At 39.2% G+C, this 20,743-nt stretch overlaps 1 protein-coding gene across 2 annotated transcripts in view; it reads left to right on the top strand.

Moving 5' to 3' along the window:
* SNAPC3 (small nuclear RNA activating complex, polypeptide 3, 50kDa) overlaps nt 1-20,743 on the top strand; it is a 46,120-nt gene that overhangs the window by 17,846 nt on the left and 7,531 nt on the right. For both annotated transcript variants that reach the window (XR_001000483.1, XM_011930381.1), the window contains exons 4-8: nt 6,142-6,246; nt 8,947-9,096; nt 13,065-13,147; nt 14,816-14,980; nt 19,649-19,756. Coding sequence is in view for 1 of the 2 variants with exons in the window: in XM_011930381.1 (XP_011785771.1) it covers nt 6,142-6,246; nt 8,947-9,096; nt 13,065-13,147; nt 14,816-14,980; nt 19,649-19,756 (611 nt within the window). In the remaining variant the exon portion in view is untranslated. The remainder of the gene's footprint in view (nt 1-6,141; nt 6,247-8,946; nt 9,097-13,064; nt 13,148-14,815; nt 14,981-19,648; nt 19,757-20,743) is intronic.

The raw sequence follows: 20,743 nt of genomic DNA, 5'->3' as shown, positions 1-20,743 counted from the left end.
GATGGTCTCGATCTCCTGACCTCGTGATCCGCCCGTCTCGGCCTCCCAAAGTGCTGGGATTACAGGCTTGAGCCACCGCACCCGGCCCCCCTTTTTACTTTCTTGATAATGTTATTGGATGTACAAAAGTTTTTAAATTTGATTAAGTCCATTTTATCTTTTTCTTTTGTTGTCCTTGTTTTTGATGTCATACTTAAAACATTGCCTAATGCAGCATCACGAAGATTTTCCCATATGTTTTCTTCTAGGAGTTTTATAGCTTTAGCTCCTAAGTTTGTCTTTTATCCACTTCTGAGTTGATTTTTCTAAATGATGTAAGGTAAGGGTTTGACTTCATTCTTTTGCATATAGATATCTAATTTTTCCAGACTGTCCTTTCCCTAGTGAATGATCTTGGCACTTTTGCCCAAAGTCAGTTGACCATGTAAGTGTCATTGTTACATTCTGTTGGTCTAGATGTCCATTCTAACCTAGAACTACTCTGTTTTGATTACTTTGGCTTTGCAGTAAATTTTGAAATCAGGGAGTATGATTTCAAAATCCGGCTTTGTTCATGTTTTTCAAGATTGTTTTGACTATTCAGAGTCCCTTGAAATTCCCTATGAATTTTAAGATGGGTGTTTCTATTTTTGGAAAAAATGCCATTGGGATTTTGATAAAGATTGCATTGAACCTGTAGATTACTTTGGGGAGTATTGAGATCTTAGTGATATCAAGTCTTCCAATCCATGAATGAGATTTCTTTCCATTTATTTAGATATTTAACTTCTTTCAGCAGTTTTTTGTTTGTATGTTTGTTTTGAGACGAAGTTTTGCTCTTGTTGCCAAGGCTGGAGTGCAATGGCGCGATTGTGGCTCACCGCAACCTCTGCCTCCCAGGTTCAAGCGATTCTCTTGCCTCAGCCTCCTGAGTAGCTGGGATTACAGGTGCGTGCCACCACACCCAGCTAATTTTTTGTATTTTCAGTAGTAACAGGGTTTCTCTGTGTTGGTGAGGCTGGTCTCGAACTCCCAACCTCAGGTGATCCACCCGCCTCGGCCTCCCAAATTGCTGGGATACAGGTGTGAGCCACCGTGTGCGGCCTATCAGCAGTGTTTTATACTTTTTATGTATACAACCCTTTCACTTCCTTGGTTAAATTTATCCCTAAATACTTTATTCTTTTGAATGCTATTAATAGTAAGTGAAATTGTTTTCTTAATTCCTTTTTTTTTGGAGACAGAGTCTCGCTTTGTCGCCCAGGCTGAGTGCAGTGGCGCAATCTCGGCTCACTGCAACCTCTGCCTCAGCCTCCCGAGTAGCTGGGACTACAGGCGCCCATCACCATGCCTGGCTACTTTTTGTATTTTTAGTAGAGACGGAGTTTCACCACGTTGGTCACACTAGTCTTGAACTCCTGATCCCAGGTGATCCACCCACCTTGGCCTCTCAAATTGCTGGGGATTACAGGCATGAGCCACTGCGCCCAGCCCTGTTCCTATTTTATTTAGTGTTTTTATCATGAAAGGGTATTAGATTTTTGTCAGATGCTTTTCTGTGTCAGTTGAGGTCATGATCTGTTTTTTTTTCCTCATCATTCCATTAGTGTGGTGTATTATATTGATTGACTTGCTAATGTTAAATTACCCTTGCATTTTGATGATAAATAAATTCCACTTGGTTGTAGAATTCAGTAAAAATTGTAATCATGAAAAGTACCTTTTCTTATAAACAGAAGAAAAGTTGGAATATTCACAAAAACTAACGCATTTGACAAAATCCTTTTAATAGGCCTCTGAATTTGCTTTGCTAGTATTTTGTTGAGATTATTGCATTCCTATTTATAAATGGATATTGGCCTGTAGTTTTCCTGTAGTGTCTTTTTCTCACTGTGGTATCAAGATAATACTGGTCTCATAGAATGAGTTAGGAAGTGTACTGCTTTTCTAGTTTTCTGAAAGAGTTTGAGAAACTCTGATATTAATTCTTCTTTTAATATTTGGTAGAATTTACCAGTGAAGTCATCTGGTTCTGATAACTTTTCTTTGTTGGGAGGTTTTTCATTGCTGATTCAACCTCCCTACTTGTTACACGTCTATTTAGATTTTTTGTTTCTTTTTGAATCAGTTTTGATAGTTTGTATGTTTCCAGGGATTTGTCCTTTTCATCGAGGTTATCCAATTTGTTGGCAAACAGTAGTTCATAGTTTTGTCTTCTAATCCTTTTTTTCCTGTAAAATCAGTAGTAATGTCTCCACTTTTACTTCTCATTTTAGTAATTTGAGCGGCCTTTTTTCTTAATCAGTGCAGTAAAAGTTTGTCAAATTCGATGTTTTCAAAAAACCAGTTTTTGTTATTATTGATTTTTCTATATTTTCTCTTCTGTTTCATTTGTCTCCACTCATCTTTATAATTTCCATTTTTTTGGCTAGCTTTGGGTTTAGTTTATTCTTTTTAATTCCTTATCTAGTTATTGAGATTGTTCTTTTTATATAAAGTTATTCAGCCATAACTTTTTAAAATCACTCTTTTTACTGCATCTCCCTAAGTTTCCTGTGCTGTGATTTTTGTCAAGAGTGTGTTGTTAAATTTCCACATACTTGTGAATTTTCCAATTTTCCTCCTGTTACTGATTTCTAATATTCACTTATGATCAGAAAATATACCTTTATTACTTTAATTTCTTTAAATTTAAGATTTGTTGGTTTATCCTGGAGAATGGTTCATATGCATTTGAGAAGAACCTGTATTCAACTGTTGTTGGATGGAGAGTTCTTTGTATATCTGTTAGGTCTAATTGTTCCAGTTGTTCAAGTCTCCTGTTTCTTTATTGATCGATCTTCTGTCTAGTTGTTCTACCCGTTATTGAAAGTGGGATATTAAAGTCTCCAACTATTACCATAGAACTGTCTATTTCTTCAAATCTGTTGGCTTTTTGCTTCATATATTTTATTTTACTTAAGTTTTTTGAGACAGGGTCTTGCTCTGTTGCCCGGGCTGGAGTGTGGTGGCTCCATCACTGTGCATTGCTACCTCAACTTCCTGTGCTCAAGTTATCCTCCCACCTCCACCTCCCAGGTAGACAGGACTATAAACGTGTGCCCCCATGCTGAGCTAAGTTTTTGTATTTTTTGTAGAGATGGCATTTTGCCATGTTGCCCAGGCTGATCTTGAACTCCTAGACTCAAGCAATCTGCCCACCTTGGTCTCCCATGCTTCTTATATTTTAGAGTTCTGTTGGCTGTATATAAGTTTGTAATTGTATATATCTTCTTGCTGGATGGCTTCTTTTCCCAGTGTATAATATCCTTCTTTGTCTATTGAAACCTTAAAAAATTTTTGTTTTTAGAGATGGGGTCTTGCTATGTTCCCCAGGCTGGCCTCAAACTCTTGGGCTCAAGTGACGCTCCCACATCAGTTTTCTGATAGCTGGGACTACAAACACGTGTGAAAGCATCTTATTTTTCTGTAACTTAAGGATTACTTTTTTTTCTTTGAGACAGAGTCTTACTCTGTCGCCCAGGCTGGAGTGCAGTGGCCTGATCTTGGCTCACTGCAGTCTCTGTTTCCCGGGTTCAAGTGAATCTTGTGCCTCAGCCTCCTGAGTAGCTGGGACTACAAGCACCCACCTGGCTAATCTTTGTATTTTTGTAGAGGCAGGGTTTTACCATGTTGGCCAGGCTAGTCTGGAACTCCTAACCTCAAGTGATCCGCCTGCCTCAGTCTCCCAAAGTGCTGGGATTACAGGTGTGAAACACTGTGCCCAGCTAGGATTACAATTAAATCTTAAAATTGAAACAACTTACTTTTATACAGACAGTCTTCACCCTACTGTAGTTTGACTTAGGATGTTTTTATAGTGGGTTTATTGGGGTCTTAAATGCATTTTCCACTTGTGATGTTTTTTATTTATGGGGTTTATTGGGGCATCATCCCATTGTTGAGCATTTATGTCAGTTTTGTTTCCATAGTATTCAAATACTCTGCTTCCACATCTTTGTCTGTCCCTCTTTTGGTCGTCACAGATCATGTCTTTATATATTAGTGTCAGTTAACATAACCTTGTACGTATTGTTTAATCCATTTATTTTGCAATTATATTGGAAAAACAGAAAAATCATAGAGGAGTGAGTTACAAACCAAAAGTACAGTAATACTGGCTTCTATATTTACCTATGTAGTTCCCTTTAGCAGTATTCTTTATTTCTTCTTATGGCTTCAGTTTACTGCCTAGTGTCTTTTCATTTCAGCCTAAAGAATCCTCTTTAACACTTCGTACAGGTCACGTCTACTGGTAGTAATTAATTCCCTTAGCTTTTGTTTATCTGCAAGTGGCTTAATTTCTCCTTCATTCCTGAAGGATAGTTTTGCCAAATACAGAATTCTTGGTTGACAGGATTTTTTTTTCTTTCATGGGGTTAAATATGTCATCCAGAAGTAAAAAAAGTTGAAAGCTGAACACAGTGGTGGGTTCCCATAGTCTCAGTTATCAGAAGGCTAAGGCAGAAGGAGCACTTGATCCCGAGTTTGAGGCCAACCTAGGCTACACAGATAGATAGATTTAAAAAGTCAGTCAGTTCATCTGTCTATCTGCCCATTCTCTGGTTTCTTACCTCCATGGTTTCTGATGAGAAAACTGCTGTTAATCTTACTGAGGAATCTGATTTTAAGTATTTGTGGTTTCCTTTAGGTGATTGAACACATTTTTAAAGTTGATACATAATGAATTGTACAAATTTCTGGGGTACTCATTGAGCACATTTAAGTCAGTTGCTTTAACATCTTTGTTTAGTGGACTTTTATTTATATGTGAATGTAGTTATTGCCTGTAGGAATAATTAATTGATACTTTGACTAGTAATTCCAGTGTCTGGGCCTCCTCAAGGTTGGTTTTGTCAAATTCTTATTTTCCTAAGAATTGTCCATACTTTCCTCTTTCGTGTATTTTATGTGTTTTTGTTGAGAACTAGACATTCTAGGTATATTTTTTCTTGTGCATGGCTGGAGCTGCCTGTGACTTTTCCAAACAATTGCAACATGTGTATTACTTACTGTACGTGGTCACTGATGTTTCTGTTTCATTATCTCTGTGGTCAGTCAGTGATCTGACAAAGGTTTCCTTAAATACCTGGCTCCAAAAAGAAAAAAGGCATCTTGTCTCTAAGTCTTCCAATATAGATCCTGCTGGGGGAAGCTGCTGCCACCAAGAGGGTCAAAACCAATGCACGTATCTGGGCCAGGCACTCGGTATCACCACACCAACCAGAACATACAATCCCCAGTTCTTAGAGGACAGGTCCTCACTGTGTGTCCTGGCACCAGCCAGCTTCTCCAGGAATTCAGGCTGCTGTCTCATCAACAGAGGGGTGAAGGAGTGAGCGTGGTAGTTGATTTGCACACAGTGCTTACTAATAAAAAGCAGCAACTTCTCCCTTCATCAAACACTCCCCTGATTGTTATAAGTGTCCCATCAGGTTCCAGAGTTCCAAAGTAGTTTATTCCAGTCTTTCATTCCAGCTTACTGGTTGCTTCTGTTAGAGGGACTGAGCCCTGGAGCTGCCTACTCTGTTTTGTGACATATTCCCACTTATTTTTAAAACATCCTGCATCTAAACCAGTTCAGCCTGGCCCCTGTTTTATATTAATTCCGCACACATAAAAGATCAAAATATATTAAAGATGTCACGGTGTTATAAAAAGCATGGGGTTTAGAGCCAAACAAATCTGTATTTGCATCCTAACTCTCTGGTATGGCCTTGAGTAAATCACTGAACCTGTGAGCTTTATCTGTAAAATAGCTTTCATAGGAATATTTGATAAGGAATGTAAAAATGTAATTGGAAATGTCAGTGTTATACCAACATTAATTGATACTCCTGTTTGCTCATCAACTGCTAAGTATTCAGTACCACACATCTTATTAGATGCATTATGTACACATTCCCAGCCACAGTTTTGTAAAGTAAGTATTTTCTGGTTTTGTTTGTTTATTGAAAGAAGATGAAACTAAAGCTTAGAGATGTCTTAACAATTTTCCTGGAGTATAATTAGGCATCAGACCCAAGGCTGCTTGACTCAATCCCTTGCTGAGAGCCATTGTACCACACTGCATGTTATCTGAGTTGTAGTATCTGATTTCACTGTCTCTTTTTCTTTCTTTAGGAGTCACATGCCATAGGAAAAAAGCCTGAAAATTCAGCAGACATGATTGAAGAAGGGGAGCTTATCCTATCTGTGAATATCTTGTACCCTGTTATATTTCATAAGGTAAGTAGTAAAACCTTTTGGATTTCATGGATAATAGTAACTTTTGTACAAGCGTTTAATTATTTGAAGAGGCATGTGCCTATGCTTACATTAAAAAAATAAATGCTCTGAGCATGGTGACTCATGCCTGTAACCTTAGCACTTTGGGAGGCCAAGGCGGGAGGATCACTTGAGGCCAGGAGTTTGAGACCCATCTGGGTAACATAGTGAGACCTTGTCTCTACTAAAAATCAAAAAAATTAGCTAGGCATGGTGGTGCATATCTGTAGTCCCAACTGCTTGGGAGGCTGAGGTGGGAGGATCACTTGAGCCTAGGAATTCAAGGTTGCAAGCGAGCTATGATTGCACCACTGAACTTCAGTCTAGGAGACAGAGTGAGACTTCGTCTAATAAATGCAAGCATATGCTGCCTATCTGACATTTTCTTTTTAGAGTTGACAATCTGTAATCTTGTGTCATCTGTTCTAATAAGGAATATTGGAAATAAGGTCAAATTTCAAACAATCTCTCCATCCAGTAGGATTACAGCTATAGTATTGAAATATATGCCTGATTTCTGCACTAGAAGCAACTGAAAGTATATGTAAATCCATAATGATTCTAATTCTACAAATTCTTGAGAGATTTCTGCAGAATAGGTGGCTAACGGAGGAATGGAGTGACCTATGTTCACTAATTTAGAATACTTGGAAAGTGATTGAACTAACCAGAGATGACTCTTTGATGAAAATATAGAACATTATTAAGTCAAGGGTATCCAAGACTCTTTTAGGAGAAAGAACTCTTTCCTAGCCCAGAGTGTATATATTCTTGATTCCTTAAATAGATGTGTCATAAATTCTGATGAGTTGTCATTGAAATATTAATATATATAAATTCCACTTATGAATAAATAGGCTTTTACAAAGCATCTGAGATGTAGTTAGTACTAATTATCTTATTTAATTAAGATCTCAAATTGCTGGCCAGGTGTAATGGGCCACACCTATATCCTCAGCACCTTTGAAAGGCTGAGGTGGGCTGATCACTTGAGCTCAGGAGTTCAAGACCAGCCTGGGCAATGTGGCAAAACCTCATCTCTACAAAAAATACAAAAACTAGCTAGGTTTGTGCCTGTAGTCCCACCTACTAGGGAGGATTGCTTGAGCCTGGGAGGTCAAGGTTGCAGTGAGCCAAGATCATGCCATGGCACTCCAGCCTAGGTGACAAAATGAGACTCTGTCTCCCACCGTCAGCCCCTTCCCCCAAAAAAAGATCCCAAATGACCAATCATAAAAACAAACCAAACCAAAGTAATGCATCTGGGTTTACAACCTTAGGTTGCAGTATTGATTGCCTGACCTCAATGAATGAAGTAACTTTCAGGAAATTTTAAGACAGTCTTGCTAAATGAAGTTATTTTCCGGTGACTGTTAATGCTCATGTCAGTTTGGTATCATCTTGATTATAAGCTTTAGTTTAAACCAGAAAATTTCCATGGCTAAGTATGTTGGTTGTACCCATGGGATTTTTGTTTGTTTGTTTTTGAGATGGGGCCTTGCTCCATTGCCTAGGTTGGAGTGCAGCGGTACAATCGCAGCTCACTGCAGCTTTGCTCGAGCAATCCTCCTGCCTCAGCCTCCCAAGTAGCTAGGACTACAAGCATGTATCACAAAGCCCAGCTAACTTTTAAATTTTTGGTAGAGATGGGGTTTTTCTATGTTGCCCAGGTTGATCTTGAACTTCTAAGCTCAAGCAATCCTTCTGCTTCGGCCTCCCAAAGTGTTGGGATTACAGGCATGAGCCACTGTGCTTGGCCATTCCATACTATTCTGATTTATGGAGGTGACTGAGTGATGACATGGAGAGGCTATAATGCCTTTGAAAGAAGATTTTTATTACATTTCCTTAGAGGAGGGCGCATACCATGTAGGGCCACAGGAAGAAGCACCATTCTCAGTCAGGAGGCTGAAAGGGGAGAGGGGAAGGCATAGACCACAGTTTTTATTGGGATTTCTGTGGGAAAGACAAGGTAGGGAAGAGTAAACAGTTTAGGATTGGCTAGTTTGAATAATTCCAGTAGGTTTGGGGGCAGAGGGGTTGTCCCTTGTAGCCTGGTGCTGGGCCCTGGGTGGATTGAGGTTGAGGGAATACTAGGTTGAGGGAAATAGTGGCTTGGTGTGTGATAAAGGAGGTGGTTTCAGAGTGGCTCTGGATCACAGGGGAGCCATCTGAATTTTGGCCATTAGTTTGGCCTTATAATTATTGGATGTGAAAATACAGAACATCGAGTTATGGGGACAATTTAAACTTAAGAAAACTGACTGGGCACAGTGGCTCACGCCTGTAATCCCAGCACTTTGGGAGGCCAAGGCAGGCAGATCTTGAGGTCAGGAGATCGAGACCATCCTGGCTAACATGGTGAAACCCCGTATCTACTAATAACACAAAAAATTAATCGGGTGTGGTGGCAGGCGCCTGTAGTCTCAGCTACTCAGGAGGCTAAGGCAGGAGAATGGTGTGAACCTGGGAGGTGGAGCTTGCAGTGAGCCAAGATTGTGCCACTGCAGTCCAGCCTGTGTGACAGAGCAAGACCCCATCTAAAAAAAAAAAAAAAAACCTTAAGAAAAACAGCAATTTAGTTTTGTTCCAGTCATGACAGGATTTGTAGTTTTATTGCTTTGTCTCTAAATGAACACTTATTTATTCTTTGACTTTTAGCACAAAGAACACAAACCATACCAAACAATGCTGGTGTTGGGCAGTCAAAAGCTCACAGAACTGAGGGATTCAATTCGCTGTGTCAGTGACCTCCAGATTGGTGGTGAATTCAGCAACACTCCTGACCAAGCCCCTGAGCACATCAGCAAAGTAAGGTGATTTCCTCCCATAAAACAAAAGGAAATAGCAAGCTAAGAAAATAGTGATTACTCTAGCAGGTTCATAAATGTCCCCAGTAAATCCTTTTCTTCTCCTGTGGGATTCCATCAAGCTACTACACTATCTCATTCTTTCCCTTTATCACTGGAACTTTTCCAAAGAGGAGGCCAGACCCTGTTTTGATTTTTTCATCTCTCATTTGTTTCTAAACTATTGTATGGAGACTTTTCCTTCTGGGCTGATAGTGACCACCTAATTTTCTAAGCAGTTGGTCTCTTTTCCATTTTTATATAACTTGACCTCCCTGTAGCATATGACTTTGCTGTTCATTCACTCTTGTTTTAAGCTCTGTCAGCATTGCGATCTGTCATAATTGTCCCCAGCAAAAGGCTGGAGTCGACCTGAGAGCCTTAATAGTTAGCACCCATTCTTTGCCTTTCGCTGCCCAAGGACCAGTACCAAACAAGGAGAGACCATATGACGTTGGTCCTTGCTGGTGTTTCCCCAATGTGTTGCTCTCAAAAGGAAAGAGAAGTCCTGCATACCCCCTGGATAAGGATGGAAAGGAGCAGTGTGGTAGACTGGCTACCCGCAATGTTTTCAGAAAGGATCGTTTACCTAATAAAGCAGGAGGGCCTCGATCCCTTCCACATTTCATCATAGGGCAGGATTGAACTACACCTGCTACAACTCTGGCAGAGGGGCTCAGGTTTACAGGGCCATTTCAGGGGAGGGATAGCATCTCCTAGAGATAAGTAAAAAGATATTTGGAACAACAAGGATGGAGACAGTGTTTGGACAGGAACCAATACAATCTCCTTTTTTCCTGGTTCCTGTTCCACCAGCCACATAAATGTTGATATAACTTAGGTTTAATGTTAGCTTTTTTTTTTTTCTGCTTAGGCTGACATATAAGACCTTTTATAATGATGATTCCCAAATTAACTTTCTGTACTATTCACTTGCTGCCTTTATGCCTTATTCATCCATAGTGAATTTGTGTATTTTCTTCAGTGTACCATACTTTTTCATGTTTCTGAGTATTTGAACATGGTAGGAAGCCCTTTCCTTCCTTCCATCCATTTTGTGAGTTCATTCTCAGATTTCTAAACCTAGCTCAAAACTCACCAATTATATACAAGTTTTCTTGACTCCTTTCTTTTTTACCCTGCCACCTTTTCATTTGTCCATTGTAGTGTGTATTTCAGTATGCTGATGCAGTGTAATGCATGTGTCTGCTCCACAGGCTGACTGTATTCCAGTTTTTGGTAACCAGTGTGGAGACTAGCATCATGGCTCACATGTAGATTTCACTTAAGTACCTGTTGAGTTATGCTAAAAATGGTTTTTAGATATTTAGGTTCTTCGGGGTTGCCATCTCAGTGCTTTTGGAGAGAAACAATAGAATAAAAAGAAAAGTAGAATTTCAAAACTTTATGCTAACTAGGAAATAAGAGATTTATTTATTTTATTTTATTTATTTTATTTATTTTTTAGATGGGGCTCTGTTGCCCAGGCTGGGGTGCAATGATGCAATCTCGGCTCACTGCAACCTTCACCTCCCAGTTTCAAGTGATTCTCGTGCTTCAGCCTTCCAAGTAGCTGGGATTACGGGTGGCCCCACTGCACCCAGCTAATTTTTGTATTTTTAGTAGAATCGGGGTTTCACCATGTTGGCCAGGCTAGGCTCGAACTCCTGACCTCAGGTGATCCACCTGCCTCAGCCTCCTAAAGTGCTAGGATTACAAGGCGTGAGCCACTGCGCCTGGCCGAGATTTATCTTTTCTTTAAAGCAGCAGTGGCAATCTTCTGCGAAGTTAATCTTGTCAAAAAAAAAAAACATAAGATGTAATTGTTAAATAATAAGATCAATCTAAGAAGAAAAGTCTGAATTTATCCTCCTCATTCCGACCATCTGAACATTGCTCAAAGCAATTTGAGTCAGATCTGGGAATCAGTCTTACCTTCAGGAAGCCCTGGATAATGTTTGTCTGTTTGTTTTTTGATCAAGTCCAGTCTGGGCAACAACTCACTGTGTTGCCCAGGAGAAGGTTTTAATCAGGCTTTGTGGATTTACTTGGTTTGTACATTGGTGCTGATACCTTCAGAAGTTTTCTAAGCAGGGATTAAATAACCCATAATTGTATATTAAAATATTTACATATCTACTGTTATATTGTTTCTGTCTCTTCTATTTTTTTTTTCCAGACAGGGTTTTGCTCTTGTTGCCCAGGCTGGAGTGCAATGGCGTGGTCTTGGCTCACAGCAACCTCTGCCTCTTGGGTTCAAGCGATTCTCCTGCTTCAGCCCCCTGAGTAACTGGGATTACAGGCATGCACAACCATGCCCAGCTATTTTTGTATTTTTAGTAGAGATGGAGTTTCTCCATGTTGGTCAGGCTGGTCTCGGACTCCCGACCTCAGGTGATCTGCCCACCTCAGCCTCCCAAAGTGCTGGGATTACAGACGTGAGCCACTATGCCAGCCAGGGAAGTTTATTAGTGGATGACTTTTGATTTAAATGGAAAACATTCTTGTTCTTTTAGAGTTCACCTTATAATTAATAATTATGCCAAAAGATTAAGTTGCTTAAATCACCTAAGATGAGGTTTTATGGAAGTGTTTTGTAAAACACAATTATATATATTAAACTTCATTTTGTTTCCAAAATAAGTCATTAGTTATTTATTTAGAACCTTTATTTCAGACCCTGCTTACCTCTTTGAGGGTGTAGAAGTATATTAAGTGGCAGATTTTGTATTGTAGCAGCTAGTCATATGACATTAAGTGCATTATACATTTTAATCTCCATAACAACCAATGAGAAAGGTAAAGGCTTTACTCACATTTTACATGGGAGAACAGAGGGTGAGTGAGATTTAGTGACTGGTTCAAGAAGAAACAAGATAGTCAGTCTTGCAAGAGTGTCTGATGCGAACACAAGATGATCTGTAAGTGGGGGAATGAAGACAAGAAAGAAAAATGGAAGCTTGAAAGAAGTAGGAGAAAAAATAAAATATTAGGGTAAAATTATTTTAGTACCTGAAGCATATATCTCCTATACATAAATTGCTTTTGGCCTTCATCACAATCCTGTAAGACATCGTGGCATATACTATTATTCTCATTTCACAGATGAGAAAACAGGTCTGAGAAGTGATTGCTACATACCAGAATGACAAAGCTAGTAAGTGGTAGGTTAAGGAAAAGAACTCAGGTCTTCTGACCCTCATCCAGGGGTCTAAAGAGATGGTGAAGGACCAGTTTAACAGAGTGCTTCTCAACTCTGGTTGCATGTTTTTTTCTAGAGAGCTTTGGAAAAATACTGATCCCCAAAGATTCTTAATGAATGAGTCCGAGTTGACATTTGGTGTTTGGTTTTTTGTGATTTGATTTTGCAGTCAGGATTGAGAGCCACTGCTTTGACGGAAGCTGTGGTAGAATGAGTTAAGAAACCTTGAAGGTTCCCACCAGTTATGGTACAACTATGGTACCTGGGGCAAGATTGCTTGAGTAAAAATAGAAATTCAGATTCTGTCTGCCTAAGAGTTACTGAAAATATAAAGAGAGAATTTTTGTAAAAACATTGCAAATACAAAAAAAATGCCAGAAAAACGTAACTTGATGATCATTGTTATCACTGGGGAAACATTAAAGATAGGACTTTGTTTAGTTTTTAGTTCTAGTATCCAACACGACTTACTGCTGTGTATTCATATGATAAAATAATGATGTTTATTTGATTTCTAATTGGGTTTCTTTCATGAATCTCAGGAGAATATACACATTTGAATCAAACGTAGTGATTAAAACAGCAGTAGGGTAAAATTGAAAGTAGTAGCAGTTTTTGTAACATGTATTAGTGTGATTTTATGATACATAAATTTTGAATTAATACTTAGAGCAATTTCATAATTGTTAATAGTTGACTTTCTCTCAATACCATCTGTTTTCTTGTAGGACCTATACAAATCAGCCTTCTTTTATTTTGAAGGAACATTTTATAATGATAAAAGATACCCGGAATGCAGAGATTTGAGCAGGTATAGTTTCCAAAAATCTTCTCAAAGTCTTTCCTATTTCTAGTTATCAAAGTAGTGTTATCTCCACAAATCCTGTTATTGGCCTATTAAGGACCTTTGCCAAGGAATTATTGATAAATCTTGTCTTGAGCATTACATACATCCAAAAAAAAAAATTAGCCAGGTACAGTAGTCCCAGCCACTCCAGAGGCTGCGGCAGGAGAATCTTTTGAGGCCAAGAGTTCAAGGCTGTATAGCATGCTCTAATCTCACCTGTGAATACCCACTACTCTCCAGCCTGGGTAATATAGCAAGACTCTGTCTCTAAAAAATAATAATAATAATAAATTAAATCCCATTAACACACATTATTAGTCTCTGGCCTTTACATATAAGTAATAGTGGTAAAACCTGTCACTGTTTTTTCTGCCTATCTAGTATATACTATTTGTGCTAGGTGATGGTGATATATATGTTGCTTAAGTACATAATATAGGAAAAATCTGTATCTAAGCTCATTTTAATGAGACCATACTTTCATTATCAATGTCTAAGCAATTAGAGTATATAAGTATATATATTATTGTTGCCTTTGAAGAAAAAAAAAAAAGTATCGTTCTGTCATCGTACAGTGGCACGATCTCGGCTCTCACTGCAACCTGTGCCTCCTGGGTCAAGCCATTCTCGTGCCTCAGCCTACCAAGTAGCAGGGACTACATGTGTGTGCCATCATGCCTGGCTAATTTTTGTATTTTTAGTAGAGACAGGATTTCGACATGTTGGCCAGACTGGTCTTGAACTCCTCGCCTCAAGTAAGCCACCTGCATCAGCCTCCCAAAGTGCTACATTACAGATGTGAGCCACAATGCCCAGCCTATTATAGCCATTTTTAATCTGTATTCTAATCCAACAGTTCAAACCTATTGGTTTCAGCATTTTTTTGGTTTTTTTTTTTTTTTGAGACAGTTTTGCTCTTGTTGCCCAGGCTGGAGTGCAATGGTGCGATTTCGGCTCAATGCAACCTCCTCCTCCCGGGTTAAAGCAATTCTCCTGCCTCAGCCTCCCGAGTAGCTGGGATTACAGGCATGTACCACCACACCCAACTCATTTTGTATTTTTAGTAGAGATGGGGTTTCCCCGTGTTGGTCAGGCTGGAATCAAACTCCCGACCTCAAGTGATGCGCCCACCTCAGCCTCCCCAAGCGCTGGGATTACAGGTGTGAGCCACCGTGCCCAGCCTTGCATTTGTTTATACTGTAAATAATTGAAGACTCCAATGAGCTTCTGCTTATGTGAGTTATAACTATCAATATTTATGATATTAAACATTGAAACTAAGAAATATTTGAAATATTAAATCTCATTACATACATTTTGTGAAAAATATTTTTCAAAACTCAATAATGAGTGACATTGTTACACATTTTTGCATTTAAGCTAAAGTGAAACACATCATGTAACCTGCAGAAAACTGATCCCTTATGAAAATTCAGCATTCCTAATCTCAACATGTATCAAACATTTTGGTCTTCATCTCAAGATGGCAACTGTTAGTTGGTGAGAGTTAGTTGGGTGATCCAGTTAGTTGGGTGAGCTAGGTTAATGTGAATTACTGCAATCACAAACTGTTTTCTGTAGTTTTTAAGTTTTTGTGGAAAAATGATACATCCTTGCCTTTTCCCCCCTTAGAACTATCATTGAGTGGTCAGAGTCGCATGATAGAGGGTATGGAAAGTTTCAGACTGCTAGAATGGAAGATTTCACCTTCAATGACTTGTGTATTAAACTGGGTTTTCCTTACTTATACTGTCATCAGGGAGACTGTGAACATGTCATTGTCATTACTGACATAAGGTAGGTTACTTTTTTTTTTCTTTATTTCAGAGCACAAAAGCAGAGATAGTTTTTTTAAAAATAAGAGGAGTAAAAGTAATGATCATTGCAACTTGACTTGGAAGCAGCAAAAATGCTGTCTTCTTTCCACGCAAAGACCAACTCTTTCCATCCATTTGCATCCTCTATTGTTCGTTATTTTGGAAAATCTATAAGAAATACTTTACTATTAGAAGGTTAAAAATCTGTTAATAATTTAAAAAGTATCTCCATTTTGTATTAAACAGCTGTTATTCAGGTAGTAGTTATCCATTTATAGATAACATTGCAACTTTGTTTTTAGGTTTCTCTTTTTGCCAAAATTTGAAGGAGATAAAAGGGAATTGGAGGAAGAGTAATTCTAATATTTGACAAATGTGAAGTCTTAATGCTTTGACAAAGATTTAAATTGGGAAGGAGCTAAGATAGTCTAAAATGGGATTTGGGGATAAGTTATAAATTTAAACAGCTAATAATAGCTCTTATTCCATGAATAAGGCTATTCATTTCCTCTTTATTTAGGAAATCTGTTTAAGAAGGAATACTATGTACGAATAAACCCTGCTCCAGTGCTGTTTTGATTCCTTATGAGAGACCATTTAAAACTTTTTTGTGGAACAATAATGTACCTGTGTTTGACCAGTAATTAGAAACTAATAATTACTGGTATTAATTAGTAATTTATTATACCAGTAATAGAAACAGATGCCTGCCACGTGCAGTGGCTCACGCCTATAATCCCAACACTTTGGGAGACTGAAGTGGGCAGATTGAGCCCAGGAGTTCGAGACCAGCCTGAACACCACAGTGAAACCCTCTCTACAAAAAATACAAAAATTAGCTGAGCATGGTGGTGCGTGCCTGGAATCCCAGCTACTCAGGCTAAAACATGAGGATTGCTTGAGACCAGGAGGTCAAGGCTGCAGTGAGCTGTGATCATGCCACTGCATTCCAGCCTGGGTGACAGAGTGCGACCTTGTCTCAAAAAAAAAAAAAGGAAAGAAACTGATGCTTTCAGAAAGTCCCTGCTTCTATCTTTGGTCTTACTGACTCATCTCCAAAATTTTGTATCTCATGCACTCCATCTCCGGAAACTACCAGAAGATGTAAAAGTGCTTCACAGAAAGTGTACACCATGAACAAGAAAGACATGGAATGCAACACAGAATGGGCAGAATAGGTTAAATAGACATAAAAGGGATTCTCAGAATGATGGAAAAGTGAAATCCCAGTGTGAGAGCTTTGTACCAGATCTGGAGATTTGATCCAGGGTCTGGAGCCAGGAGCATACAAAACTCAGGAAGAATGTCTGGGGGGGAAAAATAAACTGGTTGACTCCCGGTTGTTCACTGTTCTGTCAGAAAATAGGTGACTGAATTCGTGACAGGTACATTGAAAATTAAGCAAATGGGCCAGGTGCGGTGGCTCACGCCTGTAATCCCAGCACTTTGGGAGGCCAAGGCGGGTGGATCACAAGGTCAGGAGATTGAGGCTATCCTGGCTAACATGGTGAAACCCTGTCTCTACTAAAAAATAAAAATAAAAAAAAAAAAATTAGCCGGGCATGGTAGCGGGCGCCTGTAGTCCCAGCTACCCAGGAGGCTGAGGTAGGAGAATGGCGTGAACCCGGGAGGTGGAGCTTGCAGTGAGCTGAGATTGCGCCACTGCACTCCAGCCTGGGCAGCAAGACTCCGTCTCAAAAAAAAAAAAGAAAAAAAGAAATTAAGCAAATGTAAATGGGAGAGAATTAATAGATTAATAGCTAGAAAACAAAATGTTGTCCCATAAATGTCAACTATGTGGCTTAGGTAGAAGTAGCACTAATTCATCATGAATTAAATATCTGTTTAACCAAAATTATGGTAGTTCTGTGGGGAGAAGAGCCAGAAGCGTATATAAACCTTGGATTTATATGACTTTTAAAATTATAGACAGTACATTTATGTCTTTGATGTTATTAAAATTTTATATCAGCAGCCTGGGCACAGTGGCTCATGCATGTAATCCCAGCACTTTGGGAGGCCAAGGTGGCCAGATTACTTGCAGTCAGGAGTTCGAGACCAGCCTGTCCAACATGGTGAAATCCTGTCTCTAAAAATACAAAAATTAGCTGGGTGTGGTGATGGACATCAGTAGTCCCAGCTACTTGGGAGAGTGAGGCACGAGAAGCACTTGAATTCGGGAAGTGAAGGTTGCAGTGAGCCAAGATTGTGCCACTGCACTCCAGCCTGGGCGACAGAGCAAGACTGTATCAAAAGAAAAAAAAAAAGTTATATAAGCTGTTCTGCCTGCTCTTCCTTTCAAATGTGGGAAAATATACTAGCCTTGTAATAAACATAAGATGGAAGGCAACCCCCAGTTCTCTCTGATGGCTTTATTTTCCGTACATTTCTTTTCTTTTTTTTTTTTGAGACAGAGTTTTGCTCTGTTGCCCAGGCTGGAATGCAGTGGCGTGATCTCAGTTCACTGCAACCTCCATCTCCCGGGTTCAAGCAATTCTCGTGCCTCAGCCTCCCAAGTAGCTGGGATTACAGGTGCGTGCCACCTTGTCTGGCAAATTTTTGAATCATTTATTTTTTTTGAGACCGAGTTTTGCTCTTGTTGCCTAGGCTGGAGTGCAGTGGCATGATCTCGGCTTACCGCAACCTCTGCCTCCCAGGTTCAGGCGATTCTTCTGCCTCAGCCTCCTGAGTAGCTGGGATTGCAAGCATGTGCCACCATGCCCAGCTAATTTTGTATTTTTAGTAGAGATGGGGTTTCTACTCAATCTGTTGGTCAGGATGGTCTTGAACTCCGGACCTCAGGTGATCCGCCCGCCTCAGCCTCCCAAAGTGCTGGGATTACAGGTGTGAGCCACCACGCCCAGTCTAATTTTTGTATTTTTAGTAGAGAAGGGGTTTCACCATGTTGGCCAGGCTGGTGTCGAACTCCTGACCTCAGGTGATCTGCCCATGTCGGCCTCCCAAAGTGCTGGGATTACAGGCAGGAGCCACCGCGCCTGGCCTTTTCCATACATTTCTTATAGTGTAGGCCTGTTTCTATAAACAATGTGATTCCAAGGCTGAAGGATAAAAACATGACCCTTAAACTCATGGTAACTTCTTGATACAGTGATCAACAAAAGAAACATGATCTGTTTGAATGTCAAAGAAAAAGCAATTTACACTTTTTTTTTTCTTGAGAAGGGGGTGTCACTCTATTGCTCAGGCTGGAGTGCAGTGGCAAAATCATGTCTCAGTGCAGCCTCCGCCTCCTGGGCTCAAGCAGTCCTCTTCCCTCAGTCTTTCCCATAGCTGAGATTATAGGCATATGCCACCATGCGTGGACAATTTTTTTATTTTTTGTAGAGACAAGGTCTCACTCTGTTTCCCAGGCTGGTCTTTAACTCCTGAGCTCAAGCGATCCTCCTGCCTTGGCCTCCCAAAGTGCTGGGATTGCAGGCGTGAGCCACCATGTCTGCCCTTTTGTTTTTTAAACAGTTTACATTTATTAAGAGTATGCAATGTAGGGCTTTTTAAAAGGCAATTTAGAGAAGTCATTTTTATCTTTCAGGTGGATTTAATCATTCAGTGCCATTCCATAATACCAATTATCAAAAGGTTAATTATTTTCTGATGGTGAAAGTTTTAATTAAAAAAATGGTATTTTAGAATTGTTAGAGACCTTTAGAACAATTTTGTGTAGTCCTTTCATCTTTCAGAATAATCTGAAGTCTGTCATGATTTACAGGATTTACCCAAAGCCATGGAGCTGATTAGTGGCAGAGTAGAGATTGACTTCAATTTTTTTTTTTAATAAAAGTTATGAAACTTCTTAAAGGTTTCATAAATTCTGATACTTAAAACTAAGATTCTACCAATTCATATTATGCCAGGAGTCAGAATTAGATTTTAATAAAGGAGACATTAAAAAAACAAGAGCCACATTGTAACAACCAGTTAATCTAGGTAAAATATTACTGAGTAGCTTTGCCCAAATTGTTTCATTATACAGTACTAAATGTTAACCAGGTGTGGTGGCTCACACCTGTAATCCCAGCACCTTGGGAGGCAGAGGTGGGAGGATTGCTTGAGGCCAGGAGTTTGAGATTAGCCTGGACAACATAGTGAGACCCTGTCTCTACAAAAATTTTAAAAATTATCTGGGTGTGGTGGTGCATGCCTGTAGTTCCAACTACTGGAGAGGCTGAGGTCAGAGGACTGCTTGAGCACAGGAGTTTGAGGCTACAGTGAGCCAAGATCATGCCACTGTACTCCAGCCTGGGTAACAGAGTAAGACCCCATTTCAAATAAATAAAAATAAAAGGTACTAGTGTTAAGCAAAGCAAGGATTCTCTGGTAGAATACATTCAAGAAATGCTCTATATGATGACCCCCTCTTTGCGGGGGTCACAGTGTACATTACCATAGAGGGATTTGAGAAGTCTAAGGAAAGAAAACCTTGTTTAATCCAAAATGCTCTTGGAGAAAGTATTTTGTGGAACACAGTTTGGTCAAACATGGTATAACAAGTAATTTAGCAATATCTTGTAAGCAAAAATTGAAAGTATCTATTTTCCTAATACTCAGGTACAGATATATTTAATAGCTCATAAAAATTTGTCACTTAATATTTATCACCTTAATATCTTTATTTTCCCATGAACAAAAGGCTTGTGCATCATGATGACTGCTTGGATAGGACACTGTATCCCCTCCTTATCAAGAAGCATTGGCTATGGACCAGAAAATGTTTTGTTTGTAAAATGTATACAGCTAGGTGAGTGATAATGTGTTGTTTTTTTTTCTCTGAGAAATGGTAGTTTTGACTTTTGGTATTTGTTTTCCACTTTGGATCTAAGAATATTTGTACTTTAGGTTATAAATATGAAGTATCATGTAGTAGGGAAGTGCCACAAAACCAGTTTAGTGAGTTAAAACTGACATTCTTAAATAGTAAGGAAATATTATATATGTACACAAGTCCAGGGGTAGGTCAAATTTAAGGCTTGTAAAATGTATACAGCTAGGTGAATAAAAATAAAAGTTACTAGTGTTAAGAAAGCAAGGATTCTTTGATAGAATACATTCAAGAAAAGCTCTGTACAGTAGTAACAGTAACTCCCTGTTAGAGGGTCACAGTGTACATTACCATAAAGGGATTTGGGAAGTCTAAGGAAAGAAAACCTTGTTTAATCCAAAATGCTTGGGGAACTATGTTATTTCTGCTTCTTGTCCACACAGCTTACATAATCAGCTTCATCAATAAAACTTCATCAATTAAAAAAAACCACAGCACATCACATGAAGTTAAAATATAGTTTTATAAAAAATTTTTATTTCATGTGATTCTACGTTTAGATTATAAAGCATTTCTTACTGAGCGTCAGTGAAAAAAAAAAGTTTGTTGCTTTTGGAGGTTGAGGTAGGAGGATCACTTGAGGCCTGGAGACCAGCCTGGACAACACAGCAGTAACTGTAAAAAAAAAAAAAATCTGAAAGCCACTCAGAGGACAGGGAATTTAGTATAGGTTGAGCATTTCAAATTTCAAGAATCAGAAATCCAAAACTTGAAAGTTTTTGAGTGGCAACATCTGATGCTGAAATGATCAGTGGAGCATTTTGGATTTCACATTCTCAGTGGAATGCTCAGCCGGCAAATATATACATAATATATTTAAAAATCTGAAAAAATCTGCAGTTTGAAATACTTCTTGGCCGGGCGCGGTGGCTCAAGCCTGTAATCCCAGCACTTTGGGAGGCCGAG

This window comes from Colobus angolensis, unplaced genomic scaffold, assembly GCF_000951035.1.
Source record: "Colobus angolensis palliatus isolate OR3802 unplaced genomic scaffold, Cang.pa_1.0 Scaffold86, whole genome shotgun sequence".
Lineage (NCBI taxonomy): Eukaryota > Metazoa > Chordata > Mammalia > Primates > Cercopithecidae > Colobus > Colobus angolensis.
Note: the sequence above shows the minus strand (reverse complement) of the source record. Positions and strands in the feature narration are given on the sequence as shown.